This window comes from Equus asinus, chromosome 14, assembly GCF_041296235.1.
Source record: "Equus asinus isolate D_3611 breed Donkey chromosome 14, EquAss-T2T_v2, whole genome shotgun sequence".
NCBI lineage: Eukaryota > Metazoa > Chordata > Mammalia > Perissodactyla > Equidae > Equus > Equus asinus.
This window is the reverse complement of record NC_091803.1, coordinates 47,094,059-47,115,586: the sequence shown is the minus strand read 5'-3', so window position 1 is coordinate 47,115,586 and position 21,528 is coordinate 47,094,059. Positions and strand designations below refer to the sequence as shown.

The following is a 21,528-nucleotide window of genomic DNA, read 5'->3' as shown; positions in this document are numbered from 1 at the left end:
TTTCAAGGAGGGGACCTTTGATCTGCTTAACAGGGTGGAGGAGAGTCACGCCTCCAGGTCACTCTCCCTAGAACGCTCCGTGTCTCTCATATCTCTTTTCCCACCTTATTTACCCTTTGCACTTACTCTATCTGAAATTCTAGCCTCTATCTGTTGGTGCACTTGTCGACTGCCAGGTCTCTGAAGGGCCGAAGACTGCAGGGCTCCCAGCGCCGCCCAGGGATGAGGCCCCTTGGCGAACACTCACCAGTGGGTAGACGGGCGTCTCCCATTAGGCTCGAAACTCAGAGCTTTTCTGGGGGCTGCCCCCTCCATGCGCCATCCTCTGCATTAGCATCTCTGGCAGCCACAGCTCCTGTGACTCAGGCTGGATCCTTGTTAGACACCCCGGGCTTGTCCCCAGGAGGCCTGGGGAACAGGCAGGACTCTCTCCAGCCGCCAGCCGGCCTGCCAGCTCCATCTCCAGGAGTCCTGGACTCAGGCCCCCTTCCAACTGCCCATTCTTGAAAGTTTCATTTACAGTGACTAAAAAAAATTTTTTTTTAATTCAAAATGGACATTTCGCTGTGTGAAAGAGCTATAATATAAAGTTAAGTACAGATAGCAAGTAAGAGCGTGGGCCGTGGAGTCAGGGAAATTAGGACTCAAACCCTGCTCTGCCCATGGAAGCTGTGCAATTGTGGACAAGTTGCTTTATGTCTCTAGGCCCATTTCCACATTTGTAAAATGAGAATAGTAATAATAGTTCCGACCTCCTTGGGGGTTATGAGCACTAAATGAGAACATGGAATGTGAAGTGCTTAGCAGGGGCTGAACACACAGTAGATTTCTCATTGTTTAATAATTACAGTAACGCGCCCTCATTTGTATAGTGCTTTGCAGTTTTCAAAGCAGCCTCCTGGGCCGAAAGGAGGCCCCTGGAGAAGAGGGACCGGGACCCCCGCACACACCCCGGGGTCACAGGGCCGGAGGCACCGGCCCACAGGCTTCCAGAGCAAAGCTTGGCCCGGGCTGCGTGCAGAAGGAAGCCCGGCAACCCCCGCCCTGCGCCCAATTCCGGGACGGCCCGCGCTTCCAGGTGACAGCCGGCTGGAGCCGCTCGCGCCCCCTTGTGTCTCGTCGCCGCAGCAGCACCGCGGCCCGACCCATGAGCCCCGGGAAGCGTCCCTCCAGGGATGGGGTTAGGAAACAGGAATAATGTGACTTAAAGGCAAGGAAATGACAGCCACAAGTGCAAACATGGCTACTCCAGCAGGAGAGAGGAGACTGTGATGGGCGCCTCTGGGGAGCTGGCTGTGTTCTGTGTCTTGACCTGGGTGTGGGCTGCATAGGGGTTTGCCTTATAGGAATTTGTTCTATTGTGCATGTCTGTCCTAGGCATGCATCTGTAAGCAAGCCATATTTCACCCTGGCATAAGGTTTTAATACACTGACAGGTGGGGGGCAGGGAGTTCGTGGAAGTCAGCACGGTGCAGGTGCCTGGGAAGGTGTCCCAGAGGCACCCATGCAGGGATCTGGGCTGAAAAACTGCCAGATCCAGGGCCCAGGGCTGACCGTTAGCACAGCTGCGGGTTCAGAAGGTGTGGGCCCTGCAGGCACCTGGCCGCTCCCCCCCGCTGTCCTCCCGGAATTCCCACCCTGGCAGGTGCTGCTGCTGTGAGCAGCTGGCTGGGAGCCTGTTGACACAGGCTGTGCCATTTCAGGTGGCGCACTTCCTGGGCCTCGGTCTTGCACTTGCAACACCCCAACTGTCACCTTGCCCTGGGCTCCCAGCTGTGGCCCCTCAAAGTTGCTCCTCTATTGACAGCCTGGGAGCAGAAGTAGCCCAGGCCTGGGCTCCATCAGGCGCTCCCTCAGCCCCCAGGTGGTCCATGTGCTCTCAGGCTGGCCCTGCCTAGGTGGAGTTGAGGGTGAGCTGAGGGGATGGCTGTGCTGGGGGTGGGAGATGGGGGCATTGCAGGGGCTGGGGGTGCTCAGTTGCACCCAGTGCTGGTCCTGAGTGGCGTCAAACTGGCCTGAGGTCCCAGGCTGGCTGCCATTCTCCACAGGCCCATGCCAGCACTCAGGCAGCCTGGCAGTGGTGGTGGGCACCGGCATTTCATCTGCCAGTGGCCAAGCAGGCACCCAGCCCATACCTCCTGCATGGCCCCTCCTGGTCTCCCCGCCTGCCTCCTCCTGGGCCAAGCTTCCCTGGCGCCCTGTGGGGTGAGCCGTGTGTCTGGGTCTTTGTAGGGGGCCCTCAGCTATCCAGGTCTCAAGCAGACACCTTGGGCCCAGACTGGCATGGGGTAGAGAGAGAGCGACACCATGTCTGGGGTAACTGGGCCTGCTGCCCGCCCAGGAGTTTGTGGACTAGCAGAGAGTGGAGGACTGTGGACTCGGGGGTCTGCGTGGACTGCCTGGCTTCAAATGCCAGCCCCATGCTCAGGAATCAATCTGGACCAAGTCCCTTCTGTCTGCCTGTTTCCCCATCTGTAAAATGGGATAAGAAATAGCTCCCCCAATAGCCCTGACACAGTGATACTCTTAGTGTCGTCATTTTAGAGGACAGTGGGCAGACTCAGGAAGGTCAGATTCCTGCTCGAGCTCCCCAGCCAGAGAGAGCAGGTGTGTGTCCGATCTGCATCTGAATCCAGCACCCAGTCTGCAACCACGAGGCTACCCAGCTGCCCTCCATGAGGAGACCGACCAGGGAGCTGGTGCCTGTTGTGCTGGGCTGGAGCAGATGGCCTGGCAGGAAAGCCCTCCCTGGGGAGCCTAAATGGATGGTCCCAGCTGTCTCAGGCTCTCATGGGCCACCCCTGAGCCCCTCCCAGCAGTCAGTGGAAGGTCCAGCCTCCAGGACTCTGGGTTATGGCTGTCTGCAGGGCAGCACAGGAGGTGGGCATGTGGGGTGCTGCGCCGGGGCACTGGGCTGAGGGGGCCCGGTGGGAGCAGAGGGGCCTTGTGCAAAGGTGAGTCTGTGTGGAGAGGTGAGTGCCCTGGGCGTGGTCCTGTGTGTGTGCTCCTGTGAGCATGATCCCTGGGTTGGGGTCTTCATGTGGGGAGAGAGGGCATCAAGGGGTACAGCCAGGGCATGGGGGGCAAGAGTGAGGTGAGGTGCAGGCACATCTCGGTGCTAGGGGGACCATGAGTGCAGGAGGACCCAGTAAAAGCCCTGTAGTCCACTGGCAGCTAGACCCCCTAGGTGTTGTGGGCTCAGAGGCCTCACACCAAGACGCTCCCTCCCAGCTGCTGTCTCCTCGTCTCCTCACTGTAGCCCCTCTCCAGGCCCCACCCTGCCAGGCTGCCTGGTTTGGCAGGCTGGACTCTTTAGCCAGAGGTGCCGTGAGGGGCTGGCTGGGCAGGGGATAGGCCAGCAGATATAGAATATAGGGCTGGGGCCAGCCTGGTGGCGCAGTGGTTAAGTGCGCATGTTCCGCTTCAGCAGCCGGGGTTTGCAGGTTTGGATCCTGGGTGCGGACATGGCACTGCTTGGCATACCATGCTGTGGTAGGCATCCCACATATAAAGTAGAGAAGATGGGCATGGATGTTAGCTCAGGGCCAGTCTTCCTCAGCAAAAAGAGGAGGGATTGGCAGCAGTTAGCTCAGGGCTAATCTTCCTCAAAAAAAAAAAAAAAAACACACACAAAAACAAGAATATAGGGCCTTCTGGACAAGGGTCTGGGAGACCTGAGTCACTGCTGTCCCCTGCCAGCTGATGGGGTCTACAGACGCACTGGAGGAGGTGGGGGCTGATGTCCAGACTCTCCACTCCTGCTGTTTCCCAGGCCTGCCTCTCCTGTCCTCCATTCCTCAACTCCCCACCAAGCCTCCTGCACCCAGCCCAGGCTCCAGGCTCATGTGACCGCCCCCTAGGATGGAGAGGGGTTACTAGCTGCCCAGGCATCTTCTAGCAATCCTGCCCCAAGCACACCCTGAGCAGAGGTCCCCCCAGAGTCTGTCCCCCAAAGTGACAGTTGCTGCCGCTGGAGCTGAGCAGGAGATGGAGGGGAAGCTGGGAGGGCCTCCTGAGCATGGGGTGCCCCTCCCTGTGTGCCACCGTGCCTCATGGAGGGGAGGCTCAGGCCCACTCTTGCAAGCCCAGCCTCAGTTGGGGAGGAAGGGCTGTCTCTGGGTGTCGTCCGTGTGGTCTCCAGGGTTAGATGGATAACAGATTGGCTGTTCTTGGGGACCGCCTGTCTGTCAGATCCACTCTGCTACACTGTTGCCTCTCCATCCGCCTCTGTAACATCCTAACACTCTGTGGCCTCTGTCCCCTTTGCTCTCTATCCGGGTAACACTGTAACTCATTCTGAGTCTCCCCTGCCAGCCACACCCACAGTTCTTGGCCTGGCTCTCCCATCTCCCCAGCTGTGTTGGGGCTGGGCCTGGGGTGCCTGCCTACCTCTTGCCAGCTGCTGGGGGTACATCGGAGCCCTCCAGGCCTGGCGCCCGGTGCCAGTCCCTGACAAGGGTGGAGGACCCTCAGGGGGCCAGGTGGGGCTTGTCTGTCCTGGCTGTCAGCGCCCATGATGGATGAGGGGTGGGGCAGGGAGGAGGCTGGACTCCTGCTGCGGAGGGAGGGGGGACTGGCCCCTGGGGACTGCCAGCAGACCCTCTGCTACTGGGGGGCCTGGGTGAGGGCCTCCACCCAGCAGGGTCTTTAAAGGCCCGAAGGCCCAGTACCCTCCCACTCCGCCCAGCACCATGGGCACCCAGGCCTTCCCCGCCGCCCTCTTCCTGCTCTGCCTGACTTCTGAAAGCCTGCAAGGCGGTGAGGGCAGCCGCTGGCTAGACGGCCTGAACAGCTGAGGGTGGGGCTGGGGGTGTAGGGAGAGTGTTGGGTCAGATGCTGGGGCTCTGGAGACAGGGGGGGCAGATGTGTGAAGTCTGGGCTGGGCAGGGTTTTCGGGCACTAGGGGATAGAGGGCTGGGTCCTGACTCCTCCCCATCTCTGGGGTCATTGCCCTGAGTCAGTCCCCCTCCCTTGCTCCCCAGGGCTGCCTCCGTTGTCTCCAGGCCTGGGGAAAGGTAAGTGGGCCCTCCCAGCACTGGAGTCAAGGAAGAGGGCCTGGTCTCTCCCCCCAGGGGTCTGGGAGTTCTCTGTGGGAGAACCCCAGAAATTCCTCAGTTCCAGGATCCAGATGAGGGGCCTAGGAAAGCACGGAGTCCCTCCCTGTCTTTGCGGCAGGCAGCCTGTCCGTGGTCAGTTCAAGCGCAGGGAGCACAGACGCCTGCCGCCCTAGGAACGGAGTTGCAGAGTTGCGTTGGGGCAGACTCTAGCTCTGGATGTGAGAACACCAGGCACGGAGGAGGGGCCTGGAGCTGGGTCTTAGGGGGACAGGTTGTGACAGGAAAGGGGAAGGACATCCCTGGGAGCAAGATGGGACAAAGGCCTGGAGGTGGGACAGGAGGGGAGGGAACAAGGCAAGCTGGAGCAGGGCCCGGGGCTGGGGCAGGAGGGGCTGGGTGTCACAGAAAGGTCTGTGGGGTCCTAAGGGTGGGAGAAGGGGCTCCCTCCTGAGATTTGATGCCTCCAGGCTGCAGGAGAGAAAGATTGGGGGGTGGCCAGGAGGATGAGATTTCCAGGAAGGGAGGGGTCCAAAGACCCTCTGAAGTAAGAATGGAGGGGAGAGGACACGTGTCCCTGAGGAAGAGGGTGTGGGGACCTGCCAGACACCTCCCTCCATGCCGAAGGACCCTTCAGCCTCCGCTGTCCCTGACGCTGGTCTGTTCACCTGGCTCTGTCCTCGCCCCTCCTGTGACCAGAGGGGAAGCTGAGGCCCAGAGAGGGGGTGCACTCTTGCTCTGCAGAGCAGGAGGCGGGTCATACAGATTCAGCCCTCTTTGCCCTCTCCTAAGCCACCCCCCTTCTCCCCGACCCTGTAGGTTTATGGAGCTCAAATGGCTACAGATCAGGTGAAGCTGGCTGAGAGGCAGGCAGGGTGGGGGCAGCCCTGTGTCCTCTAAATGAGGGTGGGGCACCCCTGCTCCTGGCCCCTCCTGCCTGCCCAGGCTCAGCTTCTCATTTTCCCAACAGGCTACGGTCCCCCCAGTGGCCTGGGAGCAGGTAAGGGATGGGCAAGGGGGATTTTGGGGTTAGAGGGCAGCTGTCTCAGAAATTCAAATACCTAGGGACATCACTGACACTTCCCAGGCAGAGAAGCCCCCATGACCCCTTCCTGCAGGCCTCTGTCCTTTCCCTCCTGCACACACTCCCCTCCCCCCAGGAATCCATCAAGACTGTTCTGGTGTCATCTCATCTGTATACCTTGCCCTGGGCACCCCCAATTCTTTCCTGTCCCTGCTTGTTCCTTGTGTCGGCCCACTAAGCCCCGCCCCAGGGCAAGCAAGCCTGGCTCACTGCGTGTCCCCTGGGCCAGCTGGGAGCAAGCTGGGGGGAGGGGTAGGCGGGTCCTGAGGAGACCCTGAGGGAGAGGATTCTGGGTCCCTCATCTGCTCCCTGGGTTTTCCCCAGGCTCCCAAGGGGGTGTTAAACTTCAGAAGCCAGGCGAGCCCTGCCCAGGGCCAGCTCTCTCTATCTCTCCATCTTTCTCTCACTCCCCTCACTTCTATCTGTGCCCCAGGATTCGGGAACGGGAATGGGCTGAGAGCCCAGCCAGGTGAGAATGGTGGGGTCTGGGAGTTGGTCGTCTGTCTCCTTGCTTCCCTCCCAGGCGGGGGGTGGGGGGTTGGTAGGAGGATTGGTGAATGATTGAGGGGGCAGATAGGGAGCCTTCAGGTTTGCTATTTCTGGCTGGGTCCAAGGGTCCTGCATCCCCACCCCAGCTGGGACCCCAAACCTCTCCAGTTCATCCCTCCCCCTCCCCACAGGCCTTCCAGCTCAGAATGGCTATGGAACAGGTAGAGATGAGCCCAGGGTTGGGGGAGCTGAGGCCAGGAGTCTAGGGGCATCCCTGAAATGGGGTCGTCTGAGACCCTCAGTTGATCCCCGTCTCCTTCTCAGGCGCTGGAGGGGGTGTGAGACCCCTCAAGCCAGGTGATAACCCCACCCTACTTGTTTCTCCCCATCTCTATGCCCTGCCCCCCACTGCTCCCTTACTCCCCTCTCACCCTCTCCTGCCCTATCTCCCCAGGGCCTGGGAATGGGAACCAGCTGGGAGCAGGGGCCTTCCCAGGTGTTGCAGCCCAGCCAGGTGAGGTGGGGGAAGAGGGATGGGTATGGACGTGGGGGGGATACGGCCTGGTCAGGATCAGGAGGGTCTTTTCCCAGACTCCCTGGGGCCGAACTCGTGACTCACAGGAGGTGGAGGGAAGGACCATGAGGGTTCCTGAAGTCTGGTTTGGGAAAGGGAGAACAAGGGTACCCCTGCTTCACCTCCACCTTAGCTGGGAGCCCAAGCACCCCTGCCTCACCCCTCAGCTCAGCATGGCTGTGGAGCCCCAGAAGAGGCTGGGTCCCTGGGGTCCCCTCATCTACTGCATTTCTCTCCTCAGGCGTTGGAGGAGCTGTGAAACCTCAGAAACCAGGTGAGCCCCAGCTCCATGCCCCTCTGTCCACCCGCCATGGTCATCACCGCCTGTCTGCTCCCTTTGAAGCCCCAGCCCCTCCTCCTCATTCTGCCCTCTGGCTGTCTCTCCCCAGGATATGGCAATGGCCTGGGAGCTGGGGCCTTCCCAGGGCTGGGAGCCCAGCCAGGTGAGGACGCCTGGGGCACCGCCCTGGGGTTCAGGGAGGGAGAAGAGCTGGAATCAGGGAATCAGCAGGGGAGAGAGTTGGGTTCTGCGGGGAGGACAAAGGGCTCAGCCTCTCCCCAGGCCTGGGAGGGAGCATGAAACCTGCAAATGAGGGAGAGCCCTGCCCTGGCCCATCTTCGCACTTTCCTGCCATTTCCATCCCAGCCCCCTCTGTGTGCTTGAACCTGCCCAACCCATGGCTTACAGTCCCCACTTCTGTGTCCCCAGGATTTGGGAGCAGAAATGGTTTAGGAGTCAGTGCTTTTCCCGGGGCAGGAGCCCTGCCAGGTGAGGGTGGCTCAGAACAGTGGCCAGGGACCAGGTAGGGGAGGGGGGTGAGAGCTGGGGGCATATGCTTGGGTTTAGGGGTTCAGGGAGTTCCAGGCTCCATCACTTTATCTCTGTCTCTTTCTCAGGAATTGGAGGGATTGTGAAACCCCAAAAGCCAGGTGAGTCCTACGCTGTCCCTCTGTCCCTGTCCACCCCTGCTGCCTGGCCTCCCCTTACTCCTTTCTGCTGCCTCCCTAGGATATGCCAACGGGAATGGGATGGGAACCAGGGCCTTCCTGGGAGTTGGAGCCCAGCCAGGTGAGGACACTGGGCCAAGCCAGGTTCTAGGAAGGAGGGGGTGGCTAGGGGAACTCAGGATCAGGAGGGCAGAAAATTGATTTCTGTGAGGAGAGGTGGGGTCTGCATGTGGCTCAGTCACCTGCCTGGTCTTTCTCCAGGCTTGGGAGGGGCCTTGGAACCTCAGAAACCAGGCGAGCCAGAGACCCTGCCCTCCTGTCCCCCATCTTGACTCTGTCCCTGCCCATCCCTGTCCTTGTCTCCTCTCAACCCCAGTCCTCCCACCCCACTCCTCACACTGCTTTCCCTCTCCAGGACACTGCATGGCACTGGCAATGGCCTGGGGGCCCAGCCTAGGAGGGGTGGGTGGTGCTGGGGTGGGTGCTCAGAGGGAGAAGTCAGGGTCCAGCTCACGATCAGTGTTATCCGAGCACCTGCCCTGAGCCAGGCTGCAGCTGGCCACTGCAGATGCTGCGCTGGTCAACCTTGACCAGGCTGCAGAGTCGCTGGGCCCAGCCCACAAGCCCAGAACCACACGTGCAGCCACTGTGGGCTGTGTTCAGGACTGGGGTGACCCCATGGGAGGATGGAGGCTGAGGCTGAGAGGGGGCTGGAGGCTTGGGGGTTTTATTCTCGGCAGTGGGATGCCCCCTTGGGGTTTTAAGCAGAACGTGAAAGATCTTGTTAATACCTGAAAAACACTTGGCTCCAGGACTCAGTGGAGCGGAGGAGGAGGATGTGAGGAGGAAGCTGGCGGGTGTTTTCAGGGCTGGGCTGGGCCAGCAGCCAGCATAGGGGTGGGGAAAAATGGTGGCATTTAAGACTTGGCCGGGGGGGGGGGGGGGGGGGGGGGGTGGGTCTCAGGACCAGATGGCAGCTGTGAGGGGGAGGTCTGGGGGTCCTGCCTCTTTCCTGTCACAGGTCCCCCAGTCACCTCCCCCTACTCCTCTTGTGAATCTATCCAGGCTGAATGGAGGGATGTGAGGGGAGGGCAGGGGTTCAGGGGGTTGAGGTGGGGACTGGGGGCCTTTCCCACTTCAGCAATGCCCAACTTTACTGTGTCACCCCCCACATAGGTCTCGCAGCTCAGAATGGCTTTGGACCAGGTAGAGAGTGGATGGGGGTGGAAGCTGGGAGTAGGGGCTGAATTTCTGGGTGGAGGCTTCAGGGCCCCTCACCTGCTCATCTCCTCCCCAGGCTTTGGAGGGGGTGGAAAACCCCAGAAGCCAGGTGAGCCCCACTCTATCCCAGTCTCTGTCCATTATCACATTCTCTGTCTGCTGCCCCCAAGCCCTGGATCTCTCCTGGTCCCTCTTCCTCTGTCTCCCTAGGATTTGGGAATGGGAATGGGCCAGGAGCCCAACCAGGTGTGGCCCTGGAGCTCTAGGAGTGGGGGGGTCCTTGAGGGGGTAGCTGATATGCGGGCCCAACCCTAGTTGTGAGGGAAGAGGCAGGGTCAGGTAGATGCACAGACAGTCCCCTTCTCTTCCAAGGCCTGGGAGGACTAAAACCCCAGAAGCTAGATGAGACCCGCCCTCCCACCTGGTGTCACAAAACAAACATTCATTCAACAAACATCCAGGGGCCAGCCAGGTGCTGGAGGCAGGCACTCCCAGAGGCTGGGGCAGGCGGGAAGAGGCAGACAGGAAAGGAGCTGAAGGCAACACGGCCAGGCTGCCCACTAGAGGGGAGCCCGGGCCTCCTGGGGAAGAGGAAGCGGAGGCCAGGAGGAGGCTGCTGGCTGTGGCCCACTGAGAAATTGGTGGGTTCTTGAGCTGGGGCATCCAAGAGAGGACCCAAGAGGGTCCAGGCCCTGGAAACAGCTTGGAGGCCAAGGTGACAGGAGCCAGAGCTGACAGCATGTTGTTGGTGAGGGGAAGGGGTCCCCTCAAGGGACTCCCCATCAAGGAGTCCACCTTCCTGGCTGGTTAACTTGGGTGCTGGCAGTGACACCCAATCAGATGGGACCCAGGCAGCTGGGTATGGCATTCAGGCTCTGAAGGGAGGCTGGACCCCAGGGGGAGGTCAAGGACCTGGCTGGGGGTGGGGGCACCGGCTTTGGGGGGAGCCACAGAGAGAACCCAGAACCCCTCTCTTCTCCCACCAGGTCCTGCAGCTCAGAACGGCTATGGACCAGGTAGGGGCGGGCCGGGGTTCTGGGGAGGCCCAGAGGTGGGGGCCGGGTCCCTCACCTGCTCCCTGTCCCCCTACCAGGCTTTGGAGGGGCTGTGAAACCCCAGAAGCCCGGTGAGCCTCCCTCTGCCTCTCTCCACCCCCTAAAACCCTGAGCTCCCCTCCCCCTGTTCACACTCCCACCTTGGTCTGTCCCCCTAGGATTTGGGAACGGCAATGGGCTGGGTGCCCAGCCAGGTGAGACTGGTGGGGTCTGGGGTGGGGGGTATCGCCTCCCACCTCCCTCCAGGCCTTGGAGAGGCAGGACTGGTGAATAACTGAGGGGTGCTGAAAGGAAGCCTCTAGGATCCCAGCTTTCTGGCTTGGTCCAAGAGGGCGGACCTTCACTTCCACCTCAGCAAGACCCCAAATCCCTCCAGCTCACCCTTCCTTTCCCCACAGGCCAGGAAACCCAGAACGGATACGGGGCAGGTAGGAGCAGAGTGGGAGGAGCCTGGGGAGGCCTGCAGATGGGGGCTCCTGAGTCCCTCACCTGCCCCCGTTTCTTCTCCAGGCTTCGGGGGGGGCATGAAGCCCCAGAAGCCAGGTGAGTCCTGCCCTAGTCTTGTCTCTATCCACGTCCCCCTGAAGCCGGAGCACCCCCTGCTCATACCTCCGTCTCTCTCTCCAGGATCTGGGAAAGGGCTAGGAGGGGGCCTCCCTTGGGGCAGGGGCCCAGGCTTCTTAGGGGGAGAGAGGAGGGCAAGGAGCTGGGGCAGGGGCTATGTGTGGAGTAGTGGGGAGTTGGAGGGGTCTGCCTATGGCCTGGAAGGGACGGGAGAGACCCCCCCTCGCACCTTGTCTCTGAGGCCACCGACTCTGCCCTGCCCCCTCCTGAACCCTGCAGACACTGGCCCTCATACCCGCCCCTGCTTTTCCTCCTCAGGATACATTCAGGGAAATGGACTGGGAGCCCAGCCAGGTGAGCGCAGCTGGACGGGGCCGGAGGGGTTGTGAGGGAGGAGAGAAGCAAGAGCTGGGGGCACAGCAGATGGAGGGGTGGGGCCTGGGGGGTAAGGAGAGGCCTGGCAGAGGCAATGTCAGCCTCTCAGCCTCCCCAGGCCTAGGAGGGAGCCAGAAAGTCCAGCGGCCAGGTGAGAGGTGAGAGGAGAGCCATCCTGTCCCTTGTCCCTCTCAGGCCTTTTCTCTTGGCCCCCACCTCCTGCAGACCTAAGTGTATTGTGCTGGGCCTGTGTATGACTCTAAGAGGGGATTGGGGTGTCCAGGGGCACCAAGGACCATGGGGAGAGGAGTGGGAGGCCAGACCAAGGGACTCCAGTGCTGGCCTCACCCCTTCAGCCCCATGGCCATCTTTATCATTCCCCTCTTCTCCCCACAGGCCCTGTGACTCAAAACGGCTATGGACCAGGTAGGGGCGGGCTGGGGTTCTGGGGAGGCCCAGAGGTGGGGGCCGGGTCCCTCACCTGCTCCCTGTCCCCCTACCAGGCTTTGGAGGGGCCATGAAACCCCAGAAGCCGGGTGAGCCTTCCCCTACCTGTCTTCCTCCCTCCCCAAAACCCTGAGTTCCTCTCCCCCATTCACACTCCCACCTCGGTCTGTCTCCCCAGGATTTGGGAACGGCAATGGGCTGGGAGCCCAGCCAGGTGAGACTGGTGGGGTCTGGGGCGGGGTTCCGCATCTTGGTGTCCTCTCCCGCCTCCCTGCAGGCCTTCGAGGGGCAGGATTGGTGAATGGTTATGAGGGGCTGGAGGAGCCCTTGTTAGGGCTTGGCTCTGAAGGGGGGACCACGGGCCGGACCTTCACCCCCACCTTAGCCAGGGTCCCAAACCCCTGTTCATCCCTCCCTCCCTCACAGGCCTCCCAGCTCAGAATGGCTACCCTGCAGGCCCCCCAGCTCAGAATGGCTACGGAGCAGGTAGTGGGGGGTTGGGAGAGCTGGGGGCTGGGAGAGGAGGAGACAAGAGGGGCCCTGGGGAGGAGATGATCCTCACTGAGACCCTGTTCTGAGAATCCACTCTGGGCTCCTGCCAGACTTGGAGAGGGTGGAGTTGGCGATGAATGGAGGTGGCATGGGGCAGAGGCGGCCCCAGGGCTTCTGGTTCCTAAACTGGGAGGGAAGGGCAGCCCAGTCCCCAGCCTCCTGCACCTCAGCCTCTCCCTCTCCGTCCCCACAGGCCCTCAGGTTCCTATCGGTTACGGACCAGGTAGGGGGGTGGGCGCTGGGGGCCAGATGCCAGGGTGCTGGGGGAGAGGCCCAGTGGGTGGGTCCTGGGTGCCTCACCTGCTTCCGTCTCTTCTCCAGGCATTGGTGAGGGCATGAAGCTGCAGAAGCCAGGTGAACCCTTTTTCTCTACCCGCTTGTGATACTGAGGTTTATAACAAGAGATGTTTATTTTGTTTCCCTCCCATTTCTGGCACAGAGCTAGCTCCTAAAAGCCTCGGAACTTCCTAAGTGAGGAGGGCATTAATGGTGTCTTTTGTTGTGTTAATGAGATGACTTTTGGAAAGCCCCTGGGTCACCTAAGGATAGGGGCTGGTTGCCAGGGGAACCCACCTCGTGGTTAGAGGGTTGGAACTTTCAATCCCACCCCTGACCTGTGGGAGGAGGCGGGGCTGGAGAGTGAGTTCAATCACCAATGGCCAATGGGGTAATCAATCATGCCAGCGGCCTGAAAACCCGGAAGGACTGGGATTGGAGAGCTTCTTCTCGAGTTGAGGAGCACGTGGGGATTTGGGGAGAGCAAGAAGCTCCACACCCCTCCCCCATACCTTGCCCTGTGCATCTCTTCCATCTGGCTGTTCCCGAGTTAGATCCTTTTACAATAAACTAGTAATCTAGTAAGTAAAATATTTTCCCGAGTTCTGTGAGCCACTCCCGCAAATTAATCGAACACAAGGAGGGGGTCATGGGAACCTCCCATTTATAGCTGGTGGGTCAGAAGCACGGGTGACAACCTGGACTGGCGATTGGCACCTGAAATGGGTGAGGAGAGGAACGGTCTTGTTGGACTGAGCCCTTAACCTGTGGGATCTGTTAAATAGTGTCAGAATTGAGTTAAATTGTCAGACACCCAGCTGGCTTCTGAGAATTGTTTGGTGGTATTGGAAACCCCCAAAATTGGAATTGGTGTCAGAATTGGACCTCCCCCCACCACGACTCCTCTCTATCCCCAGAAACTGTCTACTTCCCCACCCTGTCTCCCCAGTTTACAGGAACGGGCTGGCAGCCGGAGCCTTCCCAGGCCAAAGGGCCCAGCCAGGTGAAGGAGGCAGCGGGTGGGCCCTGGAGTTCTGGGAAGTGGCGGGGAGGGGGCAAAGGGCCCCATGGGGCAAAGAGGGGTCCTGAGGAAGAGAAGAGGCAGAGTGGGGTCTCCCCCAGCCAGCTGCTGCTCTCCTATCTGCTCTTCCTCCCAGGATCCCCGCCAGGGGCCGGGCTGCAAATCCCAGCAGGTGAGGGCAGTGAGGGCCCTGTCGGGGAGGGAGGCCTCCTTACTAGGGCGGGGCCTGGTTTGAAGCGGCCTCTGTCTCTCCTGCAGGTCTGGGAGAGGGTGTGAAACCTCAGAAGCCAGGCGAGTGAGACCCCCGCATCTCTGTCCTGCGCCTCCTCCTGCCTCACCTTCCACACCCCCTTCCCTAAATACTGCCCCTCATCTCCCTGCTTTCCTCTCCAGGATATGGCAACGGAAACGGGCTGGGGGCCCAGCCAGGTGAGGCTTCTGGGGCTGGAAGGGTGTGGCAAGGAGGGAGGTGGAGGGGATGTTGCTGGAAGGCGGAGGGGCTGGGTGGGCAAACAGCAGGAACCATGTCAGGTGGCTCTGTCACCTGTCACCACAGGAGCTTGTGGCTCCTGGGAGCTGGGGTTTTCCTGACCTGGCCAATGACCTCTCTTGGAACCTGTGTCTGCCTTAGAAGCCACCGCAGGCTGATGACTTGGCCAGGCTAAGTCCAGGAGGGCAGCCTGGGGTGGGTGCTGGCCTGCGCTCAGTGCTCTGTCCCTCCCCCGTCCACATCCCTGCAATGGGAGGGGCCCTTCACTGCTTCTCCCCAGGCCTCCCCCTCTGGGGAGCTGTTAAGATAAAAGGGGTGGTTGGGGCCTGAATTCCCAGCTCCCCCCCACCCTGTGCAGAATGGCAATTTCCCAGGTCAGTGTGGAGGGGGGACATTGGGGGTACCCGTCCCTGGAGGAGCTGGGCCTGCCTGGGCAGCTCAGAAGCCCCTGTGCCCACTCTCCAGCTGAGACAGAGCCTTGTCACAGTGAGCTAGCTGAGGGAAAGCTGAACTCTGGTCCTGAGACCCCATGTAACCTCCAATATGGCAGCTCCCCCCAGCCCCTGCCCCCATGGCAGGCTGCAGCATTCCCAACCCACCCTGCCTCGGGCTCACTCCTGTCCCCTGGCTTTCTTCCTAGCACCAACTGCAGCCATCCAGTGGGGACTGAAACCTCAGAAAGCAGGTGTGAGTCTGTCTGCTCCCTGTCCCCATGCCAGATCAGGGTCACTCCTGCAACACTCTTGTTCCCTAGCTGCCTCAGCTGTTTGGGCACCACAAGGCCAGGAAGTCCCTCCCTGAGCCTACCCTCACTCTCTGTTGCTGCTTTCTAAGCTCATTTCTTCTGTTCTGTTCTTTGTGGATAGGGAGAATGCCTTCTTCCTCCTCAGAGTCCCTAAGGTCCACATGTGGCCCCCAAGGAGTTAGGGAAAGTCTGGGTCCTCCCGTCTGATCTCCATTCTCTTCACAGGGTACCAGCCTCTGAATAGCTATGGACCAGGAGCAGAAGTGGGTGAGTCTGAGTTCTCCCCTTCCTTACCCTCCCCTCCCTTCCGTCAGCTTCGGATGAAGGGACCAAAGACTGCAGCTGTCTCCAACCCCCCATCTCTGACCCCTGTTTCCTCTCCTCCAGGCTTTGGTGGTGGCCTTCAGCCCCAGAAAGTCGGTGAGCCCCCCGGGCCCCCATCTTGGGCATGAGCTGGCATCTTCCTCATGGCGAGTCCTCCTTGTTGCTGTCTCTCGCCGTGTCTGTCTCTCTCTTTCCTTATTCACCCAGTGCATATTGACTATGCACAGTGGTGGCCAGAACCAGGTGCAGTGTCTCAGGCAAGGGTGGAATGACAGACTGAGGCTGCCTAGAGGGAGGTTGGGGAGGCTTCTGGAAGGTGGGACCCCAGAGGTTGTACGGGGTTAGCTGGCTGACGGTGGGGAAAGGTGCGAGGTCCTCTCAGGTCATCTCTGAGTCGGTCTGTCTCACCACAAGGAGTCCTCCTGGTCTGTCAGTACTGCCCCCCAGCCCCTCCCTAACCTCTCTCCTGCAGGGTTTGGTTACTGGAATGGTGGTCTGGGAGCTGGGGTCTTCCCTGAGGCCCGCCCGCAGCCAGGTGCCTGGGGGTGGGGTGGGGTGGGAGGCCCAGGCTCAGGGGCTGCTCCTGCCTCTGACCGTCTTTTTTCTCCTCCAGGGTTCCCTGGGGCCAATGGCTTTAGGAATGGTGAGTTGGCCCCAGGGGACAGTGCAGGGGTGAGGGGAAAGGACGTCCAGGGGCTGGGCAGGAATGGCTTGGATCTCTTGCAGGGTATGAGGAGGAAGTGCTTGTGGACTCCAGAGCAGCAGCTCCAGCCCCTGAAGGAAATGGTAAGAAATGAGTGTTCAGGGAGCAGAGAGAACCCCGGTAAGCAAGCGTTGCAGGGACCAGGCCAAGTGGGCGGGGGATCCGATGTCTGGGGAGGACCAGGGCATGCTGGATGTCCAGGTCCAGTGAGCAGGGTGCCCATGCCAGCTTTCCTCCTGCAGGTCAGGCCGCTTCCCTGAGGGGCTTTCCCTGGCCCTCCCTCCAGCCCTGGGGAGCTGCCCTGAAGCCTGGATATGCTGCTGGAGGCACATATCCAGGGGTCAGCAGCCAGCCAGGTAATGGGGTGTGTGGAAGAGTGCTGTGGGGGGTTAGGGGTGGCACTGGGGGGCTGGGTCCTGGGCCCAGGCCCACCCCACAGCCCTGCAGAGATAGAGGGGTGGCACTGGTGGCAGAGGAAGACAGGAGGGAATAGGCAGGAAAGGGTGGGGCTGGAGGAGAGGCAGGTGGAGCAGGGGCCCTCAGCAGGAACCTGGACACTAGACCAAGATGGGGAGGTGACAGAGTTGGAAGGCGGACCATCGGGGACTCAGTGCTCCCACCTTCTGTCCCTCCCTCCAGGGCCCTATGGGCAACTGAGGCCAGACCTGGGCCCCGGGCCTTTCGGTGAGTGGGGGTCTCCCAGGGCCTGGGGTGAAATTGGGGTGGGCAGGAGGACTCTGAAGTCCTCTGGTGACCCAGGTGCCCTGCCTTGTGCACCTTAGGGGGCCCTGAGGTGAAGAGAGACATCAGTGACCTGCTGGGAAATGGCTATGGAGGTGAGAGGGAGCACATTGGCCCAGTCCCCTACTCGCCCCATGCCACCATTGTCAGCCCTCCAGGCTGCACTGGGTCCCCAGCCCTTGGGAGAGAGAGCAGGCTCTCAGGCCACCTGTAGGCATCTGCTGAGTGACTGACCTCAGAGACCAGAGGAAGGAGAGGGCTCAGGTCCCCTGGGAAGTGAGGAGGGGGCCAGACCTCACCAGCGCTCTGCTCTCCCTCTTCCCAGGCCGCTGCCCTCTTGGGAAATGCTAAGCACTGGAGCCCATCCCCCACCCATCCTGAGCGCCTCTGGGCAGAGCCTGGGCAGCCAGGCAAGGATGGCCAGACCCTCAGGCTCAGCCTCTGGCCCGGCTGAAGTATTAATAAAGGCAGTGTGCTTCCCTCTTTGCCTCTGTGTGCCGTGGGGGCAGGGATCAGCTGGCTGGGGTGGGGCACCTGGGCCTGTAGCCTCCACCCAGCACCTCCTTCCATTCATTCATTCATTCATTCAACAAACGTCAATGTGGCTGTGTGCCAGGGCTGTACTCCAAGGGGAGAGGTGTGAGAACAGAACACACTCAGCCCTGCCCTTGGGTCACAATCTAGTGGGGGAACCACATCCATTTAGGGGACCTGTGCATTAACTGTGTTTTAATTTATAATCAATGTATTAAAGTTATTAAAGTAAAAATCTCATTTTCCTGAAGCCTTTACACTTGTCTTCTAGATGTCACTGTACTGATTTATCTTATAATTTGGATATAGAACTTCCCCATTCTTTGATTAATGCTCAGTTAGATTAGAAATCGACAGATCGACTTCCCCCCCAAATATGCAGCATGCCCTACAAGCCTGATGAACTTTCAATTCCCTTAGACATGTCAAACAATTGCACACATAATCTACTTGACCTCTCAATGGAGCGGAGGGGTGCAGATCCAACCAGAAACTTCTCCCTAAGCACTTACAGGGCTCCTGGAAAGGAATAAACCAGACATTTAACATATCAGATTACTGAGTGTGTTCAAACATCTTAAAAAGCCGTTACTAATCAAGTTTCAGGATCAGTGCTACTGGATCACTTCGTTTTCCCATCCCATGATTACAAATTTACTCACCCGGAAATATGGAAGCAAACTGCTTTCCTAGGCTGGGTCCCGAGTGGAGGTTGCAAAATTGGGGATTGACCTACTGTTCTGAGCTTTGACCTAAAGCCTGGCGGGTCCCTGAATCAGTCTCTCCGAGCCTCCGTGTTCTGAGCTGTGCCTTTCCAGGCCCACACCTCTTCTTGCAGCCTGGTTAAGTTTTAACTGAAGAACCGATGGGATTTGGCACCCTATAAGGAACTCAGCTCAACTTCCTATTGGCTTGATTTACAATAGCGGGATTTCGGTGCAGGCCCAAACCTCACCACAATATGCACAAGGTTTTGGGTTGATCAACCTTTAGGAGTTTCTGTAAACATTATTGGAACTCCAGCCTGATTTCTCTTAGCCTACCTCATTTGATTTGCTCTATTTGAGAATCATCACAGACTTTTGCTTTTTCACAAAACTACTAATTCTTTAAAAGTATCCAAATAGTCTTATCTTTCTCTGCCCCCAGGCATGGAATAAACCACATCTTTTTACCGGAGGACAGGATTAGAGGCCAACATCTGGGCTCAGGAGACATTGAGCAGACTGTCTCAGTGAGGGCAGTGGGTGATGTCCTTCCTAACCCACGTAGAAATGCTCTAATATTCTTCTAATATAGGTTTCTATATTCCGATTTTAAAAAGACTGACCACTTTCTCCTTTTTTCAGATTCTCACCCACCTGTCATTTATAACTGTTCTTAGCAACGTTGCCACAAATGCTACATGTCATCAAACTTTGCTTTTGAATTATGATATCGTTTCATCTCTTCTTTAAGGAAATTGAAGGGAAATCTGTGTGGGTCTTGAACCACACCCAGGCGCATCAGTCTGGAAACACTAGGGCAGACCCCAAAAGAGGAGAGCCACACACTCTCTACTCATTGGCCGCTGCAGGGGGGCGCGGCGAGGCGGGGCACGGCAGCCATGGGGACGCCGCGGCTCAGGGGACCCTCAGGCCGGGCCAGGTGGGGGCGCCCACTGCGCGGGTGCAGAGCCTGGTCTCAGGACTAGTGGAGGGTGGGGCCTGTGGCACCACGGGGCACCGTGATTGGTTGAGAGCAGGGGAGGGCGGGAAGAAGAACTTGACAGAGAGCGCTGCTGCCTTTGACTGGCTGCCAGCGGGGAGCTCGTGACAGCCGGAGGGAGAGACGCGCCCGCAGCCAGCGCACTGGCCCTTGATTGGCTGGGGCGCGGCGGAGCGCGGCTCCGATTGGCTGGGCCGTCTGCCGCGCCGCGCGTGGCCTCCCACCGAGGAACCGGACTGCCGCGGGAGGCGCGCGCCAGGCCCGGGAGCGGCGGCAGCCAAGCTGGCGGCGCGGCTCCCCCGCTCCCGCTCGCACCCGCGGCTCGCCCGCGTCCGTGCCCACTCGCGGCGGGGCCGGGCCCGCGCGTCGCTGTCGCTGACCCCGCCGCCCGCGCCGTCCCTGCCCCACCCGCCGCTGCCTGGCCTGCCGCCGGGCCTGAGCCCGGGGCCGCCGCCGCTCTCGGCCCTCGCCCTGGCCGAGCTGCCGCCGCTGCCCGCGCTCCCGCTGTGGCCCGAACCTCTGGCGCCCTGGGGCCCCGGCACCCACCTGGCGCTGCCGGAGCTGCCACCCGAGGCCTGTGCACCCGCGCCGCCCGCCGCCGCGCTCGCCCTGCAGCACCTGCCGCGCCTGCCAGCGCCCGCGCCGCCGCCCGCGCACCTGCCGCTGCCGCCGCTGCCGGAGGCCGCCGTAACCGCCACGCCCGGGCCCGTGGGCGCGCGCGGCCGCCCACCCCTGGTCGCCGAGCCGCCCCCGCTGCCGCTGCCGCCGCTGCCTGCACGGCCCTCGTCCTTCAGCCTGCTGGCGCTGCCCGCGCCCCGCGACCCCTGGCCGCTGCCCGTCTTCCCCCCGCCCCTGCCGCCGCCGCCACCGCCGCCTTACTTCTTCCTGTCGCCACCCTGCTGACCGCCCGGCCCTCTCAGAGGCCGCCGACGCGGAGGGGCTGCGGGCCGGTGAGTAGGCAGCTTTGCCCAGACACCCGGGCTGTGCCCCTCGGCGCCTTCCCCGCGGGCGGATTCAGAAGGCGTGGGGCACGGGGAAGAGGGAGAGGTGTCGGGGAGCAGCCCAGGTTTGGGGGAGGAAGGAGCAAGTCTGAAAATACACTCACTTTAAGATTAGGGTCTTTATTCTATTTTCCCAGCTACCCTACAGAAGGTCTCCTGCCTGGTTATTTGAGAATGTAATTCATCCCCCGTGCTGATAAGCCGGCTGGTGATCTGGGCAGGTGGGGCTGGGGAGCCCACAGCACGTGGCTGAGGAAATGAAAACAAAAGTTTAAAATGCTCTAACTAGGTTACCCCAAAAGTCTCATTTTCCCTTATAAAATAAAGGATTTGGATGTCATGCCCAAGACCCTCCTCCATTTTCATTTGTATGACTTCTTGGAAATTCAGATCCTGCCTTCCAAGTCTTAAGAAGTTAAACTTTCAACTGAAATAGATCCAGGGGTCCTGAGGGCCTGGGTGCACCAGGAAAACAGTGGTGTTGATGGACAATCGATACTGGGCCCTGGAGCAGGAGTGTCACATGCAAGGGCTGTCAAGTCATCCCCAGGGGACAGGAAAGCTCCCACGGTGAGTCATGAGAGGAAGCCCCTGTTCTCTCCCCATCTTTACCTACCCCCCGCCCCCCTGCTGGTTTCTCCCCAGTGCCTACAACTCAGAATAAAGTTCCCTTTGTTACTCAGGTGGCTTGGGCACAGGTAACCAGCAGACGTCCTGTCTCGATGGGCCCTTCTACAGCAGCTCAGGAATGGTATCAGGAAGCCAGCTTGACCTTGGGCGACCTCTGAGAGCCTGGGACCCCCCAGCAAGAAAGGCAGCGTATGAGTTTCCTGTGACTGCTGCAGTAAATCGCCGCAAATTGGGGGCTTAAAACAACAAAAATGCCTTCTTTCGCCGTTCTGGAAGGCAGAAGTCCAAAGTCAAGGTGTGGCAGGGCCAAACTCCCTCCAGAAGCTCTAGTGGAGGATCCTTCTTGCCTCTCCCAGCTTCTGGTGGCTCCTGGTGATCCTTGGCTTGTCGCCGCCTAACTCCAGTCTCTGCCTCTGTCTTCATGTGACCTCCTCCCGTGTCTATGTCTCAAATCTCTCTGTTTTTCTCTTATGACACCTGTCATTGGGTGTAGGGCCCACTCTCAATCTGGAATGATCTCATCTTGAGATCCTCAACTTAATTACATCTGCAAAGACCCTCTCTTCAAATAAGGCCCCTCGCATATTTCCCAGGGCTTAGGAGCCACCATCCGGTCCATACAGGCAAGTGTCCTCTCCCCTGTGGGGCTGGGCCCCCTCTCGAGCTGGCTGCCCAGCTTCCCTTACTGTGTTTTAGGCCCTGTCCCTCACTGACCCTGAACCGTAGGTGCCCTTGGAGTCCTCAGGCAGGAGCTGAAAGCACTAGTATCTTGAGAAAGCTCTCACAGGCACCGGAAGAAAGTTGAATGACTGGCTTTCCCAAACTTTGCTGAATTATGGCCGAGTTCCCATTCCTGCTGGCTTGGTGCTTCCTCCACTATCTTTAGGTCGTGTGGCCCTCCTCCCCTGTCAGGTAAGCATCAGACAGTGCACAGAAAGGGCCAGACTGTGTCGTCTTAAAGAAGACAGCCTGGAGGAGCGGGCGGTAGCCCTG

The 21,528-nt window shown here is 59.9% G+C and overlaps 2 protein-coding genes across 32 annotated transcripts; both read left to right on the top strand.

Annotated features, from left to right (window-relative positions):
* Nucleotides 1–4,658: 4,658 nt before the first annotated feature.
* On the top strand, nucleotides 4,659–17,452 carry GREP1 (glycine rich extracellular protein 1). 31 transcript variants are annotated; one of them, XM_070485120.1, is made up of 39 exons: nucleotides 4,662–4,758; nucleotides 4,983–5,015; nucleotides 6,025–6,054; nucleotides 6,572–6,607; nucleotides 6,952–6,984; nucleotides 7,082–7,141; nucleotides 7,443–7,475; nucleotides 7,591–7,644; nucleotides 7,911–7,970; nucleotides 8,099–8,131; nucleotides 8,211–8,270; nucleotides 9,326–9,355; nucleotides 9,447–9,479; nucleotides 10,357–10,386; nucleotides 10,464–10,496; nucleotides 10,584–10,619; nucleotides 10,824–10,853; nucleotides 10,936–10,968; nucleotides 11,308–11,343; nucleotides 11,761–11,790; nucleotides 11,868–11,900; nucleotides 11,990–12,025; nucleotides 12,238–12,297; nucleotides 12,557–12,586; nucleotides 12,685–12,717; nucleotides 13,589–13,642; nucleotides 13,797–13,832; nucleotides 13,919–13,951; nucleotides 14,054–14,089; nucleotides 14,791–14,835; nucleotides 15,121–15,162; nucleotides 15,283–15,315; nucleotides 15,692–15,754; nucleotides 15,833–15,862; nucleotides 15,946–16,005; nucleotides 16,165–16,278; nucleotides 16,562–16,606; nucleotides 16,705–16,758; nucleotides 16,989–17,452. In XM_070485120.1, the coding sequence occupies exons 1-39, from the start codon at nucleotides 4,692–4,694 to the stop codon at nucleotides 17,012–17,014; spliced, it is 1,653 nt and encodes a 550-aa protein (XP_070341221.1). In that variant the 5' UTR covers nucleotides 4,662–4,691; the 3' UTR covers nucleotides 17,015–17,452. The 31 variants fall into 31 exon arrangements, with proteins under 31 accessions (XP_070341251.1, XP_070341229.1, XP_070341240.1 ...); XM_070485128.1 differs by lacking the exon at nucleotides 16,705–16,758 and having other exon boundaries at nucleotides 4,660–4,758; XM_070485130.1 differs by lacking the exon at nucleotides 7,911–7,970 and having other exon boundaries at nucleotides 4,661–4,758.
* Nucleotides 17,080–20,734, top strand: LOC106826076 (uncharacterized). Its single transcript, XM_070483995.1, has 4 exons — nucleotides 17,080–17,118; nucleotides 19,016–19,854; nucleotides 20,296–20,475; nucleotides 20,589–20,734. Exons 1-2 carry the CDS (start codon nucleotides 17,080–17,082, stop codon nucleotides 19,805–19,807), a joined length of 831 nt encoding a protein of 276 aa, XP_070340096.1. The 3' UTR covers nucleotides 19,808–19,854; nucleotides 20,296–20,475; nucleotides 20,589–20,734.
* Nucleotides 20,735–21,528: the final 794 nt, after the last annotated feature.